Genomic DNA, 21,006 nt, shown 5'->3' with positions numbered 1-21,006 from the left:
ATAGGAAAATTATGTCTGATTCATTCTACAGTCTTTCCCATTCCCATCCCCCCTTTCCTTCATTCCCTTTTGTCTAATCTAAAGTACTTCTGTGCCCTCACACACATACTTATTGTGTGTTAGCATCCACATATCAGAGAGAGCATTAAACCTTTGATTTGGGGGGATTGGCTTATGTCACTTAGCATGACAGTCTCCAGTTCCATCCATTTACCAGCAAATGCCATAATTTCATTTTTCTTTATACCTTTGCTTGATATTTGTGCTCTTTTTGTCCCAGAAGGTATAAATGAAAGGGTGAAAAAAAAATTCAAGACTTGATTGCATTTGGGGCAATTGGTTTATTTTGGAGCCACATTGCTATAGAAGGGAGAGACTGGCCATTTGGAACTTGCATTCTTTGTACCTGTCCATTAACCATAGACTGATTGTTGGCCCTGGGTCAGACTTTTGGACTTGGTAGGTAGGAAGGGCCCGTACTCCTTCTCAGGCACTCATGTGTTACCACACTTTTCAGCCCCAGAAGTAACCTCATTAGATGGCTTTGCTCAGGATTGACGGAGTTGGCAAGGAGATCTTCATGTCCTCACAGTACCTAAATTGGAACCAGTCTCCCTTCATAAAAGATTGCTTAGGTTCTTGGGCTGGAGTGGATTTTTATTTTTACTCTAGGATAGTTGAGACCAAGGTCATGCTAAAATGGAATTTCCAGGAAAACAGAAATTAGCTATTTACCTCTTAAGCCTTTGGGGGGAAAAAAATTCCATTGCATTTGAAAAATGGGAGATTAACTGTGTCAGCATTGTTCCGTTTCTGCTTTATTAATGATTTAATATATCTACAAAGACTTAATAAATTACAGAAAAGTCCTATAGTGCTCATTCAGACCAATTTTGTTTGCCAGGTACTTCACTTATTTGTTCTAAGAAAATATTCCATTAAACTAAATCCTGTCTTTGTTTCCCTGGTCTATTCTCTCTTCACAGAGCAATAGGAAATGTATTTCCTTTTAACAAATATTTTCTTTTTTAAAAAAAAATGGTATGCCTGTGTAAGATAGTAACACACAATGATACATAGACAAGCACATTAATTTTTAAAAATACAAAAGTTGGGTTCATCTTCTGAAACATAAGGATTTCCTAGGATATCAACCAGTAATTTTAGAAATGAACCCAAAGTTCCTTACCACCTTTTCAGCAAAGATCATCAGTCATTCAAGATGACAGATTTCTCAAGTCTGTTTATATAGAAGGTATATTTTTGTAGTGTTGTGTGTTGAAAATGTGTACAACCAAACAGTCTCATAACAAAAGGAAAAAAAACCCACTGTTTGTCAGGCAGGCAAGTTTATTCTCAACTGGCATTTGTACGTCTCTGGGTACATTTGAAGCCTTACCCCAGAAATCATAATCACCCGTAGAATACCAGACCTTTCTGCTGTGTCGTCTCCATAAGTGCTTCTTCAGAGAACTCAGGCTGCAGGATGGAAAGCTAAGAAGGCACTTCACACCCAGGACATCCACTGATGTTTGCATCAAACAGGGGCACCATGAGGATGATCCTCTTCTAGGAAGTCCTCAGGGCCACCTGGTGAACTCACATTGTCCTAAGGATCATATTCCCTAAGTTCATGTCTGAGCTCTCGCCTATCTCCAGAACCTGCAAGCTTTATGCCAACTCCCTACAGGATGTCCCCATCTTGGATGTTCCACTTCACACCTAAAACTCAATGCATCCACTGTCTGCACCATCGGACCCACCCCAATGTTCCAGGTCTCACCATCCACAAGTTGTCCAATCCAGAACCACCTGAAATCCAACTGAAGTGGCCTGGTTTGTCCAGGTTTTACCATGGTTTGTCACATGGTTTATCCTGGGAGAGTCTCCCTGGTCATCCTGGTGTCCACTGAAACTCTGTCCTTTCCTTTATACCAGATCCAGTCAATTACCAAGTCCTGTCAACTCTAGTTCCCTTTAAGATGCACAGATCTGGCCACTCCTTCCCCACTCCCATGCTGCTGGTTCAAGGCTGGGCTGCTTTCATTGCTCACCTGGGAGGTATGGTAGTGGCCTCCCACCTCACTGCCCCTACTCCCCTCCCTTTCATCTATTGTCCCCTGCAGCCAGAGGAACATTTCTGAAGAGCCAGTCTCATGACTCACGTGCTCGCACATACACACACACACACACACGTGCACATGCATGCATGCCATGCACACACACATAGGCACACTGTAGCTTAGATCCTTGGGGAAGTCCACTTTCCCTTCAGGGTAACATCCAGACACCTTGCCGTGTCATCAGAGGCCCTTCATTATGTGATCCCTGCTTAACTTTCTGTCTCTATCTCCTCCTTCCTTTCTTTTATTTTTTAAGCAAATTAACCAGTTTATTAGATAATAAAGGATATGATAAAGGATGTAGATAAGCAGCTAGCTGAAGAGGTCCACAGGATGAGGTCTTCAGGGTGCCCACCACAGGAGCTTCTATCTTTGTGGAAGCGAGACACACCCTCCTTCTGGCACATGGTTGCATTACCCAACCCAGAAGCTCTCCAAACCCCATACTTCAAGAATCTTGGTGGAAGCTTCACCACATTGGTGTGATCCATTGTTCACTCCCAAGCCTTTCATCCTCCCTGAGGTTGGGGCCGGGCTGGGAACTCCAGCTTCCTTATGACGTGGTCCTTCTGATGGCCAGTGCCTCTCCTGAAGCTGTCTGGGATATTCAGTTTCTCACTGCTTGCTTCCTCTCATGGCAGGGTCCTTCAGAGGCTGTGTTTGCTTTGCCACTGAGCCATGTGGGGACTGCTGTCTCTGCCCAGTCGCCCACCCTACCTCCACCCCCTCCCCTCCCTAGCTTGGCTTCTGCCTTCCATAGAGACCAAGCATCATGATGCTCTCTTCTTGGAGGCTTTTTGTGACATTCTTGCCACCTGCTCCATCTTTAGACCCCTCCTCTCTGGGCTCCTGAACTACCACCTGCCATTTTCACTGATGCACAAACCCCACATCTTCCAATTATCATTGGCTTGTTGTGTCCTCAGTAGACTTTTAAGGTTGGGCCTTATTTGTCTGCCACGGGTCCCAGCTCAGGGCCTTGCACTTGCAGGTGCTCTGTAAATCTTTATTTATGAAGATGCTCACGAGCACCATGCCCAGGAGCTGGGACAATGGGTTCCAGCCCCAGTTCTTCTATCCCCAACTGTGTGGCTTTGGGGCCGTCATCACCCTTCTCTGGGTTTCTATTTTCTCACCTGTAAACTGAGCATTTGGGCCTGATGACTAAGGGACTTCCAGCTCTGACATTATGATCACACTTTTCTCTGATTTCTCACTGACCTTTTTAATAAGAAGGGGAAAGCAAACAGTCTCAGAGTAGGTTTGCAACAAGAGCCAGAGTATTTGCTGCAGTGAAATTCAAGTTGGATGATGTGTCTTCTCACATTTGGGGCAAAGATGCTGTTGTAAAATGTTATTTTTGGTTCCAGCAGAAATGAGGTCATTTAAATGCTGCAAGACAGCTCCCTTTAATGTTCCGCCCCTGTTTTAGTAAATAAATCCCTGATTGGCTCCAGGGAAGCAATGCACGTGTGGACTTACACAGTAGTTGGCAGCATGCAGGAGAGGGTAACGCTGACGACCTTAGTTCAGAAGTCCACAGCACCTCCTTTTTCGTGGTTTGGCTTTTTCTCAATAGGCTAACAAAGTTTCATTGCCCTTTAAGCCAATGTAAGAGAAAACAAATGCCCGAACCATCTGCCTAGACATAGTCTGTTTCAGAACTCACTTGTCTCTACAACTGGATCGGTGTTCACGTGTTCACACATTGAACGTTGGCGAACACACAGGTCTCACATCTGGTTCAGCCTCTTAACAGTCTCAATTGTCCAAAGGACCATAAGATTAGTGGATAAATGTTCCTTTTTGTGTATTCCATCGTATTTGTGGAAAATTGATATTATGTGATAAGACTCTGTTCCTGAGGGTAGAAAGTCTTCAGTTGTACTGATAACTAGCTTCTTTATCAGTTATGCTGATAACAAGGAAACCTGCACTGATTTCTTTGAACATTCCCCTTAAAATTTTTTACTTTCAATTATGGGGAAATAATCATTAATGGATGAAGATGAAGATCTGGTTTCACTGCTAAATGAGGTAACAAGGTTCCATGTCCTGTAGTATTTATAACATAGAAGGGACTGTCAACAACACATAAGCAATGAATCATAAGGTCCAAAGGGAACAAATATAAATGAACTAAACGGGGTGAAGTGCACGATGGCTGGGCAGTGTCATAGGTAGAGGGCTGGTTGATATTGGGTGTCGGTGAAGAAGGACCTCCTTATAGAGGTGATGTTTGAGCTGAGCCTGAGAGTCAGGAGAGGGCAGCCCTGAGAAATCATGGCTCAGAATGTTCCCAGGAAGGAACCAGCAAAGACAGCAGCCCTAAGACAGGAACAACAGAGTGTCCCAGGAGTGAAGAAACCGAGTGCCAGGAGATGATTCTGAGAGTGGACAGGGCCACCTTACAAAGGTTCCCAGCTGCCATCCCAGAGTTTGGACCTTCCTCTTGGTCTGTGGGGAGTCACTTCAGCCATTGGAGCATCTACACTGAGTGCCTCATGTCCTGTGCTTCTTAGTCCCCTGGGTGTTTAATGGAGAACATTATAGGAGGTGAAGAATGAAACAGGAGACCAGATCAGAGGCTATCATGGTCACCACGCTGAAAATGCTGGTGGCTTTGATAGGGTGCTTATGGGGAAGATGAGCAGAAGCAGATCTATTTAGGGAATAGAACCTACAGATGTCTCGCATGGCTATGATGTTGGCAGTGAAATATCATTTTATTTGCATGCTCGAGAGCTTTTGGCTTGCATATCCTCTGTAGCTTGAGTAGATGACAGTCCTGTTCTCATTGAGATGAGAAATCCAGGAGTAGGAGGGGAAGAGTTTTGTTTTGACTGTACTGAGGTGTGAATTAAATACCCGTGTGGAATTGTAAGAAGGCAGTTGGAAATATATTTAATATTGTTATATTTAAGTTAGCCTATTTGTTTTGGACAAGTACCAGCTTTAGCCTAATAAACTTCAGACACTCATTTTATTTTTAACTGAACATTGCTTTTGCTATAGGCAACTCAATTTAATACTGGCAATTAAAACTGATAATGTTTGCCTCTTGCTGCTTGTGTCTTCCTTTCTATTCCTCTGAACTCCTTCATTAGATGATCAAGAAATCCAAAGGCAAGGAAACTTGGCATTGATTTCTTTGAACATTCCCCTTAAAAATTTCTATTTTCAGTTATAGGGAGAAAACCATATCATTGGACGAAAGTGAAGGAGATCTGGGTTTTTACTGGAATAGTTAGAGGTATTACAGACTGTCCTTTCTACCCTCCGAAGCCACTTGTATTCAATATATGTTTTGTCTTACTTATTTTAATCTTTTATTTTTTTAATATTTTTTAATGCCTTCATTTTTATTTATTTATATATGGTGCTGAGGATCGAACCCAGGGCTTTACACTTGGTAGGCGAGCGCTCTAACTCTGAGCCACAACCCCAGCCCTCTTACTTATTTTTAACTAGCTGTAAATGTGTTGGGACAGGGGAGGGTGTGAAGTGGGTATGTTAGTGCTCTTGATGAAAATTGTCTTGAACTTCTCTGCCAGAATAAACATTTAGGTCATTTATCTACCTACATGAACATAGTTTTGCAAGTTTCTTATCACAGGTTCTAATTCTAAAAGCATTTTAAAATTAAAAGGAGCATATCTAGTGTTATTGCACCTACTGTGAATCATACAGGTTCTGTTTATAAAAAAGGAGAGTAAACGGGTGTGGAGGGGAATAATGGCATAAACCAGTAATGGAGGTAGATAGGTTGTTATTACTTTGGGGCTCAATCTAAATAAAAGAGTTTCTTCTTTCTGGACTCCAATTACATACCTTGGTGCTGTTTGGAAAGAGTTGCCCAGCTTTTCTGTGCTGGGGAGGGAGGACTGCCTCTCATCTGCTAGAACCCAGGAACCATGATATCTCTTCCATAGAAAGAAACAGGTCAAGCCACTGTCCTGCTCTTGTGTCTCTCACTGCACCATGAGGCCCAGGGAGACAGCCACAGGCTGTCTGGGATTCTGGCGTGGGAGACCCAGCAAGCCAGGACAACTAATCAGCCCTCCTGAATGTGTTGTTTTTGGTGATATCCGCCAGGCATTGGAGTCTCTTATATTAGAAGTGTTGAAAGCTGCCATCTTGGTGATCACATTGATTCCCAAGGATGGCTTTCTGGAAGTAGTGGGGCAACAAGAGACTTTAACGTCCAGGGGAGAATGTTTCTGAATGGGAAAGAGAAAGGTGTTCCAGAGGTCAGAGGCAGCAAACCAAAAACTGTGAAGTCCAAAGTGAGACTACTGGATGAAATAGGGATCGATGACAAGTTCATGAACGAGTGTGGTAAGCCAGTGACTTCTGAAGTTACATTTGGCCAGACAAGCTTCATTTGTCTGGGGCCAGAGGATGCAGGAGACACTTGGCACCACTGCCTGTTGCTGGAATGACGGAGTCCCACCGAGCAGCACTGTGCTAGAAAAAGTGTAGGATCCAACAGGTCTCTGTCTGCTAATAATTTCCCTAGACATTCCTATTGCTGCACATCAGTGACTGCTCAACATCTGGTTTTTTCACTATTGCATAAAGTTTCATTTTAGTTTCTGACAGTGTGTATTTCAGATTTTCCAAATGCTTCACATTCTTTCTCCCTTGCAAGCAGCTTGGAAGGGCAGGTTGCCTATTTCTAGGGGGCGATGGTTCCATTGGGCCTTCATGATAGATGAAGAAAACAGAGAGCTTTTGTTTTATATGGTGAGAAATATATTGTGACCCAGGACTAAAAGGACCACAGGGATGAGCCTAGATTAAGACCCCCCAAATAAATCATTTTTCAAGATTTTGCTTTCATTTTTCTGAATAGCTAAGTATCTGAAAGAATTCAATGAGTTTGCAGTGAGTATGCTTGCATCCTCGGAATGAAATAAGGATCAAAGGGAAGGATTAACCAAAGCAGAGAAGCTATCCGCAATCCGATAACTTAAAGACATTTATTAGTTTTTAAAATATTTTTAAATGACAGATTGTTATAGGGGTTGGAACAGTTTTTAAATGCATTTAAGAAGCATGTAGACCAATGTCACCAATCCTCTGAACCAACAGTTGATATCAACATTAATTTTCTGTACAAGATCTCATTTGGATTGAATTCAATATGCTTTCAACATACATATATGTGCGTGTGTGTGCACAATTGCATATGTTCATATAAGTACAGATTGAGCATCACTAATCTGAAAATCTGAAATCTCCAAAATGCTCCAAAATACAAAAACTGTGGAGCACCAACCTCACGACACAATTGGAAAATTCCACACCTAACTTCATGTAATACATCACAGTCAAAACACAGGTGCACTAAAAATATTGTATAAAATTACTTCAGGCCATATGTATAGGGTACATATGAATCATAAATGAATTTTTGTTTAGATTTAGGTCTCTTCCAAAGATATCTCATTATGTATATGCAACTATTACTACACCCCCCCAAAAATCTGAAATCTGAAACACTTATGGCCCCAAGCATTTCTGATAAGGGATACTAACAAATAGTATATGATTGGGGCTGGGGTTGTGGCTCAGCGGTAGAGCACTTGCCTAGCACATGTGAGGCCCTGGGTTCAATCCTCAGCACCACGTATAAATAAATAAAACAAAGATATTGTGTCTAACTACAACTAAAAAATAAACATTTAAAAAACATAGTATATGATTACCTATATTCATTATGTAACTGCTAGGTGTTATGCTGACACCTATTTCCATAAATATCTCATTTAACCCTAACAGCCAACCTAGAAATACCAATCCTTATTCTCATGTTAGGGGCAAGGAAACAGATTTGTACACATTACATGACTCATAAGTTACAGATGGCAGAACTAGGTTCAAACTAGTTGAAGTCTCCTGAGGCCAAGACATGATCTTTCTTCTTTTATTAATTAGTAGCTATGAAAAATAAAAGGATTCAGACTAAAGCCACTGTGTACCTACAGAGTAGCATGTAGGTCTCAGGAAGAAGCAGTTTCATTTTACAGGACCCTGGTCAGGAATTCAGTAATCACACTTGCTGGGCTGTCCAATATCAAAGCCACTAGCCACAGGTGGCTATATAAATTTAATTAGAATTCGGTGAAATTAAAAATTCAGGTCCTCTGTCACCACCAGCTGCATTCAAACACACCATCGCCACCTGTGGCCAGTGGTTCCATATTGGGTGGCACAAACAGAACATTTCCACTATCACGGAAAGTTCTATTGGACAGCACTGCCAGCCAGAGGCTGGTCCAGTCCACAGGAGCTTTTCCTTCTGGGATGAGCTGTGAGGGCTCTTGCTGAGCGACGGATATTTGGCGAGACATGACAGCTCTGTGCTCCGGGTCGGTGCCACATGTCTGTTAGCATCCTTCACGCATGTTCACTTTTTCTTCTAAGGAGGAAGTTGGTCGGATATGGAAGATGGAGCTGCTCAAAGAATCAGATGGGCTGGGAATTCAGGTTAGTGGAGGCCGAGGATCAAAGCGCTCACCTCACGCTATCGTTGTCACTCAAGTGAAGGAAGGAGGTGCCGCTCACAGGTGACTAGATAACTCTCCCCTGTCTCTCTGTCTCCTGTCCTCCCCTCCCCTTTCCTGGGTGCTTGTCCTCTTCTGGTTGGTCAAAGTCCTAATAATTATAGTTTATAAAGATCCTTTGGGTGCATGGGAGGAAATCAGGCAAGAACAGTGCTAATCACACCTCTCTGAGCACAGGAAGTGGCTAATTGGTGAGGAGAGTGCAGGATTTTCCAAACCACGGAGTCAAGGTTGGGTTTCTTTCTACACCAGACGTAGTTTCAAGCAGATGTTATTGATCCTACTTCTTGGAGGCTGGTACTATGGAATATGTGGTTACTTATCAGGAATATGCTGGTAAGCAGAACACCACATCCCTGACGTCTTAACTCCCTGAGACTGTGACTGAGACTCAGGAAAGCGATTCCTTTCCACTGTGACCACAGTTCATGCACTAGGGCTTCCCTTGTCAGGTCAATCAGGATTTCACACACACTTAATGCACATGTGTCTGTTGGGCAGATGTGGAAGGGAAAGAAATAAATGTGAATTCCTTTCCATGTGACCTGAAAACAGTTCATGATTAAAAGCTTATTTTTTAATCTGAACAATCATCGGACATAAGAAGAAGCATTGGCTAGAGCATGTGCAAAAAAAGGAGATCAATTTGAGTGTGAGGGATGCAGCTCAACCAAAATATCAGGCATGTTCTTTGCCCTGCTAATTGCTTCCATTCATGTAATGGCGGGGTGGGTGCAGGTGCTACCTTCCCACATGTGCACAGTAAGTATATAAAGAGAAAGTCACTGATGAGGGAGGAGATTGACTTTTATCTAGTCTGGAATTGTTCAGTCCAGGTACCCTGATTCTAAGGGGGATATGACCAGAGCAGGATCAGCCTGCCCAAGAATGAGAGGGAACTCAAGTATGTCTCATGAGATGTAGTTGAAGGAGCTAGAGGCATTTAGTCTGAGAATGCAAAATTAAGAAGAGGACCAGGAAACAGCAGCAAAACGTTTCCTGCTTCTCAATCCTCTTAGAGAGGAAGAAGCTAATAACTAAAGTAGAGAAAGGTTAGCTACAACTGTCAGTTATCTGGGTGACAGGAATTATTAAAAGATTAAAACCTGAGATGGTTTTAAACCAAGTGAGCATTACCAGACTTCCCATGACACATGCTTTAATGAACTCCCACCAGGTAGCCATTTTCCCACAAATCCTAAGCTTAGGTTCTAGTCTATCTTTGGCAAGTTGGCAATTAGGAAATTCCTGTGCCCAGAGATAAGCTTTGCATGGAACTGTGTTTTGTCTATTTCCCACCGGAATCCCTTCTAATGGCTCTCATCATTTTCCGTTCATTCTCAGCATGGAGTTGTATGTCTAGCTTTGCTCCGGGGTGTTGACTCCCAAGTGGAACATTCTGGCTAATAACAGGAGAAGAGAGAAATGAAATTAGAGTGAAATAGGAAAGGGGCTGGGCTGAGGCTGGTCTTGTGGGTATTATAGATAAGCAAGACCAGGGACACTGGCCAGAGCCCTTGGATTTTTTTATACCAGAATCCCTCTCCTCGGGATTACCTACAGAGTCCACCCACACTCCTAGTCTTGAGATTCTAGGGGTTTTCTTCCTCCATGATTTTTCTATTCCCTTCTTCTGCCTTTTCAAGCAACCAGAGGTGCCCTTAGCATTTCTGTGCTTCAGGGATATTTTTCCCCCCTGGGGTGCTGGGGATTGAACTCAGGGCCTTGTACATCATGCAAAGCAGGCACTCTACCAACTGAGCTATATCCTCAGCCCATGCTTCGGGGATTTTTGAAGGACAGCAAATAAGGCTGTCAGATGTCTGTGCTGCCTTCTGTCTTCTGTTAAAGCCTGAATTTATAAAAATAAAAATAAAAAGATTATGATTATGTCCTAAAGAAAGGTGACAGAGAGAAACAGCTGAAGACAAGAGGTAAGGATGAAAGGAGAGAAGTTGGTTGAAAGAAAGCAAGAGAGAGAGAGAGAGAGAGAGAGAGAGAGAGAGACAGACAGACAGACTAGACTAGAGAGAACAGAGTTGGCTGGATCTGCCCACAGCAGCCCCTGGGTGCCCCTTTGAAGGATACTGTAAACCCTAGGTGAAGGTTTGTTCACCTTATCAGATTTGAAGCCATCTGTGGCTCCTTTGGGATTTCAGGATACCAGACCATTGGAGGCCCAGTTGGAACCCATGGAAGAGGCCTGCCCAGTGTTCTGGCATAGTGAGCCACGGAGAGCCCTGAGTTCCAAGGAGACAATTTCCAGGGACAGGAGAGGTTCCTTCCATCCCACCAGGAAGAAAGCTCTGGATCACCCATAGTTTAATTTGAAGGAAATCAAGAAACAGAAAATGTTTGTACACCCATGTTTACAGGCCAGGTCTGCTACCTACCATAGCAAATTAAAGTTTATTATTTTGATTTACCCTTCTCCTTAGGAAGCTTGGTTGTAAGGATCCAATGATTAAAAACGAAAGTGCAGAAAGATTTCCCCCCCAAGGTCCTGTAACCTTGTTGGGGGTGGGGGAGGGCAGAGACCATAGAGTGTGGTGGTCACAGGTTCCCCAGAGGAAACCTGGTAAGGGTCCTGTCATCTGGGAAGAGAAGGGGCTGTGGGTCAGGGAAGGCTGTGATGGGCTTAGGATACCCTTGCTGGCCCTGGACTGAGCTCAGTGACTGGGTTGTGGGGACAAGATGACAGGTTTAGAAAGAGGATGACCTGACTTCCCCAAAACCCTGGGGTCTGGGTTTCTCTGTCCCCCTCCCCACCTAGTTGGGTGCTTCATGGACACCGATGTCAATAACGGGGGAAAGCTGAAATTCTAGAAATTTTCCCTCCTCTAGTGGGAATCTGGACTCAAAATATAAGGCTGTTCCATCCCAGACTGTCTTTGGTTGTCACCGCTTCCTCTGTAGCCCGACTTTAACTGTCCCTTCTCATGACCTCCTTCACTCCTGGAGAATGACCCTTCTCAGGCCCAGGACATCTTGATGAGGGATTTTTTTTTTTTTCATCTCCATTTCCTCAGGGATGGCAGACTGTCCTTGGGAGATGAGCTGCTGGTAATCAATGGTCACTTACTGGTCGGGCTCTCCCATGAGGAAGCTGTGGCCATTCTTCGTTCAGCCACCGGAATGGTGCAGCTGGTCGTGGCCAGCAAGGTAGGTAGTTTTGTTCAGTTTTTGAAAAAACTTCGAATGGTGGTGGTGGGTTTGGCGTCGAGCCCTCCCCCTGCCACACCCGGGTGCGGATGTGCCTGCACACATTGACCCTGGGCCCTGATCCGCAGGGCAAGCCAACGTGGAGGCCCTCCTCAGCTGAAGTACATTCCATTCGTTTTGCTTTTCTTTGAGAGTCTTTAAAGATACATGTTGCAGGGTGAAAAGATAATAATAGAACTAAGGAAAAGGTAAGAACGGTAAGGTGGAAGGAAGGACGGTGTGGAGGGAGAAGCAGTTCTCCCAGGAGAAACTAGAAAGGGGGTATGGAAACCTGGACGGCAGGGAAGAGGGAGGTGGGGGATTGTATCTTCAAGTTCAGAAGGAAAAGAAGACCCGGGGTCCTCCATGGGCAGGCCAGGGGCCTGCTCCTTAAGGCCTCGCTGGGGGAAGCCTTGGGGGGTCTTTTGCTCCCTCCACCCTGCGCCTTTCCTTCCTCCCAGTTCTACAGATGAAGAGTGAGGCCGAGCCTCCATTGGCTGGCTTCCATGTTGCAGGGGCCGGGATGCCCTGAGCATCTGGCCATCAGCAGGCCCCCAGCATCTGTGCCACTCCCCCAGCCCTGGTCACCAGTCTTTAAGTGCTAGAGAAAGAGTGCAGGCTCCACAACTCTGATGAGAAAGGGAGGCACTGACCTCTCTCCTTCCTGTCACCTGATTGTGCTGTTGGTGAGACTCGGAAAGAGTTCGTGTGAATGAGCAATTAGTGAACGGAGCCTGGGGACTTCCTTCCACTTCTGGCAGGGAGACTGGGTGTGAGGCCTTGTGCACCTTAGCCCCTTCTCACACTAAGCTGTTGCTGGTCAGGGTGATTCTTTTCCCATCATCCCTGCTGTTTTTTAACCTTGCATCTGAGGTTTATATATATATATATATTCCCATTTAGATTCCAAGATTGGTTGCTGATTAGAGGAATACAATTGGTGCCTCTTATCCATGAGTTCTGCATCTGCAGGAAGGACTAGTAACCTAAGGATTATTTGAAGTACATGGGAGGATGTGTAGGTTATATGCTATACACTATTTTATAAAGGGACTTGAGCATCCTTGGATTTTGGTATGGGGGAGCGTGTCCCAGAATCGATCCCCCAGAGGTACTGAAAGTCAACTGTATTTAACCAGTAGATTAGAAGAATACTTGGAGCTATCTGAAAAAAAAAAAAATCTGCTTTTATTCCTTTTCACTTTTTACCCCAGATCCTTGACTGGACTTTCAGGCTTCCAATATGCAGAGCCTTGGTGAAGGCTCAGTGGGAAATGCAGACATCTGAGCCCCCGGAGGCAGGAGCTGAGCCCATTCTAGGTCCTTTCCTCCCCTTCCAGAAGTTCCATGGGGTCCTCCGGGGTATCCTAAGTCCCTGGAGCTCCACACAAATGCCTGCCTGAGGGCTGTCTATACCCCTCACTGGGGACAAGGAAGGACAGCGGTCCTCAGGATGTCCCCTGTCAGCCTGCCGAAGGCCCCTGGAGGGAAATGCTGCCCCAGAGAAGGATAAACCATTTCCTCATTTTGCCAGACCTACCAGAGCCGGAAAGCACAGCTCCCCTCCCCACAGCTGCAGCTCGAGAACCTGGGGTCCTGCCTGAGCTCTGTACCGTGTGTCACCAAGCCTTCATCTCTGTGCTGCCTAATTTTTTTCAGCTAGTTTGGAAAATAAGGAAGGAGGGACATCTTTTCTACATCAAGCTGTTATCCACAAACAAAAAATATACACTATTAAAACAAAAAGGGCCCCTCACACACAGAGCTAATAATGAAGGGGGATCCGCTGGGCTCTGAAAACTAGTTCCCAGGGGATGCCTGGTCTCTGATCTCACGCACCACCTTAAAGGAAGAGAGGACACTGCCAGGGCTTCTCACCTATTATCTATTATCTCCTTGGATTCTTAAGAGTACAAATCCCATGATACAGGTATGGGTTCTTTTTATTCAAAGGATGGAATTGAAACGCCAGTTAACTTGCGTGTGGTCATGCGGCAGTAGATAGCAAACGCAGGGGTTATGCCGAGTCCTCCAGACTTCAAAGTTCATGCTGCTTCTCATACTCCATGCTGCCCTTCAAGCAAATAAAATATAAAGGACCCCAGACCCAATGGTATTAGGAAAAAACGTAATGTGTTCCTGCCAGAGGCATTGACTTTTAGGGACCCTTGCTGGGTTCTTGTAGGGCTGAGCAACGTATGGACGACAAGAATGGGTGTCCATCCCAGCTCTTGAGCATCCAGCCCAGTTCCCAAAGGCGTGGTTGGGCCCCTTTTGCAATTAGACAATGAACTGTGGAGCCGCCACTGCTGCTGGTGTCTAACCTCGGCCTCCACCAGCCAAGGTGTTCATCCATTAGGGGGAAAAGAAGTGTCACTTTAGGCTCCTCTGGGCACCTGTTCCTCTCTTGTATCTAACAAGGGGAGATAATCCACAGACTTTGTTGTTGTCTTTATATTTGAATGAAGGAAGCTTCTAACTTGCTGAATAAAGAATAATAAAAATGTAAAATGTCTTGCTGGACATGATGGCACACACCTATAATCCCAGCTACTCAGGACGCTGAGGCAGGAGGATGGCAACTTTAGAACCAGCCGGGGCAACTTAGAACCTGCCTCAAAAAATAAAAAGAGCCAGGATGGAGGTCAGTGGTAGAGCGCCCCTGGGTTTGATCCCTAGTACCAAATACACACACATACACACACACACACACAGTAGATTCTTGTTATTCTAGATAACAGTCACCTTGTCACAAAATTTTAAGGCATTGTTTGGGAAATACAGCAGTTACAGCAGAGAGGCTGTCTCATGTTTCTGCACAAATAGGTTGTATGTTTATAGTAGGAGCTTATAAAGTCTTTGTTGAAGGAACTCAGAATTTCCAAGTTAGTTTTGCTATTTCTGGAAGCATCACATAGCAATACAGAACTCTCTCTCTCACTCTTTTTTTTTTAAGTCCTGATTTTTATTACCAAGTAGTAGATTTTTATTATTTCTAATGTAGAAAACCCAGAAAAAAAATAAAGAGAAGAAAAAGATGAAATTTTGATAATGTCACCAATAATATAATCCACTAAGTGGTGTGTCCTTCCAGCTGGGCACATTTCTTTTAAATGGAGTCAAACACAAGGAGACAGGGTTCACACTGGGGGCAGTCCCACCTAGAATTAAGTGCCAGCACAGCCCTTGAAAAGCCATGCTTCCTGGGCACATCCTTGCAACTCCAAGTCTCAGTTTTTTCTTCTGTACAGTAAGAGTCAGTGACCACGTCACAAGGATGTCATGGAGACTGTAGGAGATGGAGAGGGCCCTAAGCAGTGGAGGAGCGTTTGGCTTTGTGACTTTATTACCTCTAATTCATTATTACATGCCTCATTAATATCATGCTCATTACTGTCATTTTAATCGGCTCGTTCAAGGAGCAGGGTGCTGTAAGATCCTGCCTTTCCACCCAGGAGGTGATTTCTACGCCCCCCCGTTTTCATGGCTGTGGAGTGCTCCTTCCTGTGGCTACCGTGCCATTTACTCACCGACTGGCACCTTTTTTTATTCTTCTGTTAATAGTCCAGCAAAGTTGACATCCCAGAAATCAACTCACCTTTTATTTAGTAACTTTTTCATTTCCGTGGTTAAGAACTAACAACATAATATTCACAAATTGCAAATCTACGATGAAAATTCTTTAGGTTCCTTAAAGGTGGAAGCAGCATCAAACGAGTGACAAATGCCACTGTCATTAGGTGTTCAAGCACTATGGTTTGTAAAGTCCAGTGTTGAATGTGGGTGTTTTTTGTTTTTTGTTTTTCTTTGTCTTCTATTCTGTCAACCTCAAGGCATATGATGATGAAAACTTTCACTTGTTTCCTTCCCTGAAGAAGTGGCTGGTGTGGGAGGGAGGGGAGAGAGCACAGTTTCTCACTGGCCTCTGAGCAGCTCTGCCACTGCACCCCTCCCTCCCTGGACCCCAGCCCCCCATTTGTGGCATTTCCCAGGAGGGTGCCGGAAGGCCACGTGTCCTCATTTGCACTCATGAGCACTTAACGATCTCACCTGCATCCCACAGCCTGCTTTGGCCTTCTCTGCACAGAGGAGCAGAGGGCTGGGCTGATGAAGCCTCTTGGAGTCTGATCTTAATGGAGTCTGGTTCTATGAATTGTTGTTGACCTTTAAAGGTTGTTCAAGGGCTGCTTTCATTGAAAAGACATTCTCGTGTCTCCAAGTTGGCATTTTGATTCAATAAACAATCTAATCTTTTTCTAACGGGCATATGCCGCTGAGATGGTAGCAGGGCAGGGAGGAGGGGGTCATAGATACTTGAGCTCTGTGCTAGGTCTGGGGACGTGGATATGGGTAGAGATGGTGTGAGGTGGGAGGAACACTCATACAGGCAGGGCAAACAGACAAGTGAAGTTAGACATACACGCAGGGGAAAAAATAAATAATCAAGGCTATTAGAGAAGACGCCTCCAGGATGATCCCAAAGGAGGAAGCTAGGCTTTGCCCAAGCAGCGGTGGTCAGCAGAACTGGTTGGTGCCAGGGGATAATTCCTGGACCTTTCCTTGCATCCCCACAGGAAAGCTCTGCAGAGGACCTCCTCAGGTTGACCTCTAAGAGTCTACCTGACTTGACCAGCTCGATAGAGGATGTGTCCTCATGGACCGACAATGAAGACCAGGAGCCAGACGGGGAAGAGGAGGAAGGGACCAGCTCATCCGCCATCCAAAGAGCAGTAAGTGTGACTCTGGTTTCTCCCAGGCTGCTCTTTTGGAATGGTTTCCCTGAAGACATGGGTGTCAGGATCAGAGGAGAAATACTTCAGAGACTGGAATAGACACCAGGAAGGGAAAGGATCTCAGTGCACTCTTTTTGATATTTTTCTCAGAATCTTCCGGAAACATCTGTGAGGGGGAGGCGTTTCATTTCAGAAAAAAAAAAAAAAAAAAAATGAAACTCCAAACAAAACGCATCTGGCTGTTGAGTTCAGTGCATAGATCAGGTCTAGGATGCTTTGTGATATAAACAAGGATTTTGTTGCTGCTGCTTCTCGATAGTGTTTGAAAACAAGTGTTCATGAATCTAAACTTAGATGGCAAGATTTCTGGTTCCGAGTGGAATGTTAGCACAAAGATCACTCGGACAGATTTGTGTAGAAGACAGCTTACCATTTTAACTAAGCCAGGATACCCCGCACAGCTTGGGGCTCTTCCTCACATGGCTGGTGTCACTTCACACCCTCACGTTCTGCACATGTCACCTGGTGTACATGAAGCTGTCAGAACAGCCTCTGGCTCCATGGTCTCCTCCTTGTATGCCTGACTTGACCAAAATGTGTCATTGTGTGTGTGTGTGTGTGTGTGTGTAAACTCTTATTAGTCCTTTTTCTCATCCAACTAACCTTAGGGAAGGCACCCTCTTCTGCCATTTGGAACCTGTTATTCCTTCCCACCAGCTTTGAACCTAGGTAGCATAGATAGTGTTGGAAAATCAGCTTTGTTGATCATAAGGCCATCAAAGGCAAAAAAAAAAAAAAAAAAAAAAAACGTATCTCATCTTATTTGCCATAACATGCCATATTACTTTAAGAAGAAAAAGATTTTCCTCTTTACTTTTGGTCCCTGGAGATCAGGGCCACTGTGTACAGTTTTACAGGTTGTAGGCTGCACAAAGGTATCACATCTCAGGAATCACGATTACATCATAAAATTTAGAAGCTTTTATAACATGTGTTCTATAGAACCATGATTGATTTCAAACATTTTTCCAGCTGCTTTTCCCTCAAAGGAGGGAGCTTTCTCAGAAGACCAACCTGCAATAGCAGGCACACCTGAACTTAACAAGTGGGGCCGAGGTTGACAGTTTGAAACAACTGTGTGCTGATTCCTATCTTTTTGCGTTATGACCATTCAGTGGCTTTCCTTTGACTTTTGGTAATAGTAGAGACTCAACTAATTTTCATGACCTATCATGCCCTCCATGATTGACCCCTGACTGCTTCTCAGACCTCCCTGTAGACCAAACTGACCCTCAGTTTTATGCAACCACCACAATGCCCATTCCTGAGCCCCTCATGGTGATTACACACTTTCTTGCCACAGGACCTTTGCAAATGTTGCTCTGTCTCTATGGAATCCTCTTTGCATAACTGATTCATGTTTATCTTTTGGGTCCCATAATGTTACTTCCTCAGAGAAACTTCCCGAATATCCTTTTCCAATCCCTCAGCTCTAGCACCACGACCAAGCATGTGCCCTCCTGTGAGCTACTTATCACAGATCTGTTTGATGCCTGGGGGCAGGTCAGACTAAAGTGTGTTTCTCCTACCCCGTGGTGAGCTCCAGGAGGTGAGAAAGCATGATGACTGTTTGGTGGATCTGTAAGACTGAGGCAGTGATCTGGTTGTTGAGTTATATGAAACTAAATTTAACAGCAAGGCTACTGCAGCAAGCCTGAACACAGCCAGCAGCTTGCGGCCCAGCAGCCCAGGTAGCGGATAGGGGGTGAGGGTGCAGGTTTAAAATTTAAAAGCAGAGCGGACATTCACTGAATACCTGCCATTTTCTCAGCTCTGTGCTAAGCCCAGAAAATAATGAAAAATGACAACAAAATCCAACTAGATTTACCTACCGTCGATTTTATGGCTATTCCCCTAGCCCACAGCTGACCACAGCATGGCAGCCTCAAAGGGCCTCAGCTTCCTGTGCATGTCCCCATCCCGTTGACCTCAGGGATGCTCCAGGAATAAGCCTTGAGCACGTCTAAGCATTGTGTCTTCTCCCCACCACCTACTCCTCTACTGTCTACCCATCCATCAAGGCCAAGGTCATCCTGAGCTCTTCCTGCGACCTCCAGCCCCAGGGCTCTGGGCTCTGGGCTAACTCAGCAGTTACCCTCTGCTCCTTGTGGTACAAGAAGGAGCAAGGGCTGTGTCACCATACAGCTAACAACTCCAGCACTTCACCTCTCTAGCCAGACTCCCTTCGCTGCTGGCTCTGCCAGCCCTGCACTAGCCCAGGGAGTCCCCTTGCTCTCTCCCTCCCTGTGCTCCCAGTCTGGACAGTTCACCCTGGCTGAGCAGGAGCCATTGGCTGAGCGGCCATGCCTGGGGGGGAGGTCAGCTAGATTTCAATGGAAAGCTCAGTGAGCTCAGGGTCTTCTCCAGAGGGGAGAGGGGACCTTGGCTGATAAAGCCCCCAGCCTTGGTGTAGCACAAAGGCTCTTTATGGGGAAGGTCACAGTCCCATAAATTTTTGAAACTTCATAAGTCATATTCTCTTGCAAAAAAACTCCAAGCAATTATTTAATTGTCTGGGAATTTTTTTATACCAAATACTGCTTTAATAAATAACACATTGACTATGTTAAATATATTACATGTTGTATATTATAATTTAAATTATAATTTATGCTTACAATTTTTATAGATTCCTTTTGGGAAAATTACACTAATGAACATGTAAAACAATGTGATTAATAGGTAAACTATTTTATTGTTGTTGTTGTTGTTTAAATATATTATTGGTGATCTTCGGAACTGGCCACTTCTAGGAGTATAAGTATCACTATAGCTCAGTTGGTAGAGTGCTTGCCTTGCATGCACAAGGCCCTGGGTTTGATCCCCAGTACCACAGAAAATAATAATAAGAAGAATAATAAGTATCATCTCTCTAGAGAAAGCCTTTGACCAAGAAATTCTGCTAGAGGAGAATTACATCAAAAATATGCACAGATATATACAGGCAAAGATATATATACATAGATATCTACATAGAGATAATAAATTTTCACAAATTTATTATGATTTAAGTTATTACATATAATTTAAATGAATTTCTCTGAAAAAATCACAAAAACAATATACAATCCTATTTAAAGATAGTCATCTAGAAACATTTTGCTATGCCTTTCTAACTGAATTATTATAGCCCCAAAGACCATCTATTTTTAATTAAACTTAGAAAACCATGCTTACAAAACATGCTGTGATTTTAGTGATACAATCCTGAGCATGTCCCTGTATTAAAGCCTCTTCTGAAACCGTGGTTTATAATGGCTAATATTCCCTAACATGGAAGTGCCAAAATTTGTGTCACCAATTTACATCACTCACATGTATATTCAGTTTTTTTTCAAAATGATAAAGATTCTGTATATCTTTGCTCATATATGCCAATGCATATTTTTAATGTTTTTTTTTTCCCTTAAATACCTTGTAGCAGAATTGCTTGATCCAAAATTTTCTCCAGAGAGGTTATACTAACATTCATAGCAGTGGCCACTTCTGTGATCACCAATAACATTGTCTTTAATTTAATTGTTTGTCAATTAATCACATTGTTTTACATGTTTATTATTTTATGTGCTTTTCCAGAGGAATTTCTGTGCATGCTGTCATACACATCTTATCTGGGATACAGTACTTTGTTTGCAAAGAGGCGAGAAACAATGAAACAATCTTTTGTGTGTGTGTGTGGTGCTCGAGATTGAACCCAGGGCCTTGTGCATGCAAAGCAAGCACTCTACCAACTGAGTTATGTCCCCAGCCCAAGAAACAATCCTACTTCAACAGTCTCCCTTCTCTGGGCCCCTTTTCCACTCTACCCCTCATGAAACATTCACAGAGAAGGGTCCCAGTTTGTCCCCTGGACCTGGGCACCAACCATGTCTTAGCCACTCTGGCTTCACACCAGGAGAACCAGTCCTGAGGCAGAACTGTGGGCAGCCAGCCTCCCTGCTCCCCTCCCAGGGTCTGCCCTGATGCGCCTTAGACAAGGGCTGAGCTAGTGAAACAAAAAATTCTTTTAGTTATGGGTTCACAATCCAAGACTCTTGTTTTGTAATTTTTAAAAACTAAAGAACCACTGAAATGAAAGAAATCTGGTACCATTTTAATCAATAAGTCACAAAGGCTCTGATTCCACAGATGATGATGGCTAAACCTGCTGCTCAGGTCCACTCGGACACTGACTGCTTTTGCACCTGTCCGTTGTGGTGTGCTCCAAGTGCTTCCGTTGAGCAAATGTGAGATAAAGGCTAGGGATCTGTCGTGAGTGTGCTTTGATTTACTTTCCATTGCTACAATAAACAGCAATGAGATTTTTCCTTTCAAAAAACT

At 44.1% G+C, this 21,006-nt stretch overlaps 1 protein-coding gene across 14 annotated transcripts in view; it reads left to right on the top strand.

Annotated features, from left to right (window-relative positions):
• Positions 1–21,006, top strand: part of Pdzd2 (PDZ domain containing 2) — a 365,551-nt gene that overhangs the window by 262,031 nt on the left and 82,514 nt on the right. For 11 of the 14 annotated variants that reach the window (XM_048802936.1, XM_048802939.1, XM_048802937.1 and 8 more), the window contains 3 exons: positions 8,553–8,695; positions 11,722–11,854; positions 16,468–16,623. The exons of 1 other annotated variant lie outside the window; for it this stretch is intronic. In XM_048802936.1, the coding sequence (XP_048658893.1) occupies positions 8,553–8,695; positions 11,722–11,854; positions 16,468–16,623 (432 nt within the window). The remainder of the gene's footprint in view (positions 1–8,552; positions 8,696–11,721; positions 11,855–16,467; positions 16,624–21,006) is intronic. 2 more of the 14 variants (XM_048802940.1, XM_048802941.1) reach the window with 2 other exon arrangements.

Source organism: Marmota marmota, unplaced genomic scaffold (genome assembly GCF_001458135.2).
Source record: "Marmota marmota marmota unplaced genomic scaffold, marMar, whole genome shotgun sequence".
NCBI classification, from domain to species: Eukaryota; Metazoa; Chordata; class Mammalia; order Rodentia; family Sciuridae; genus Marmota; species Marmota marmota.
This window is presented reverse-complemented; position numbering and strand designations above follow the sequence as displayed.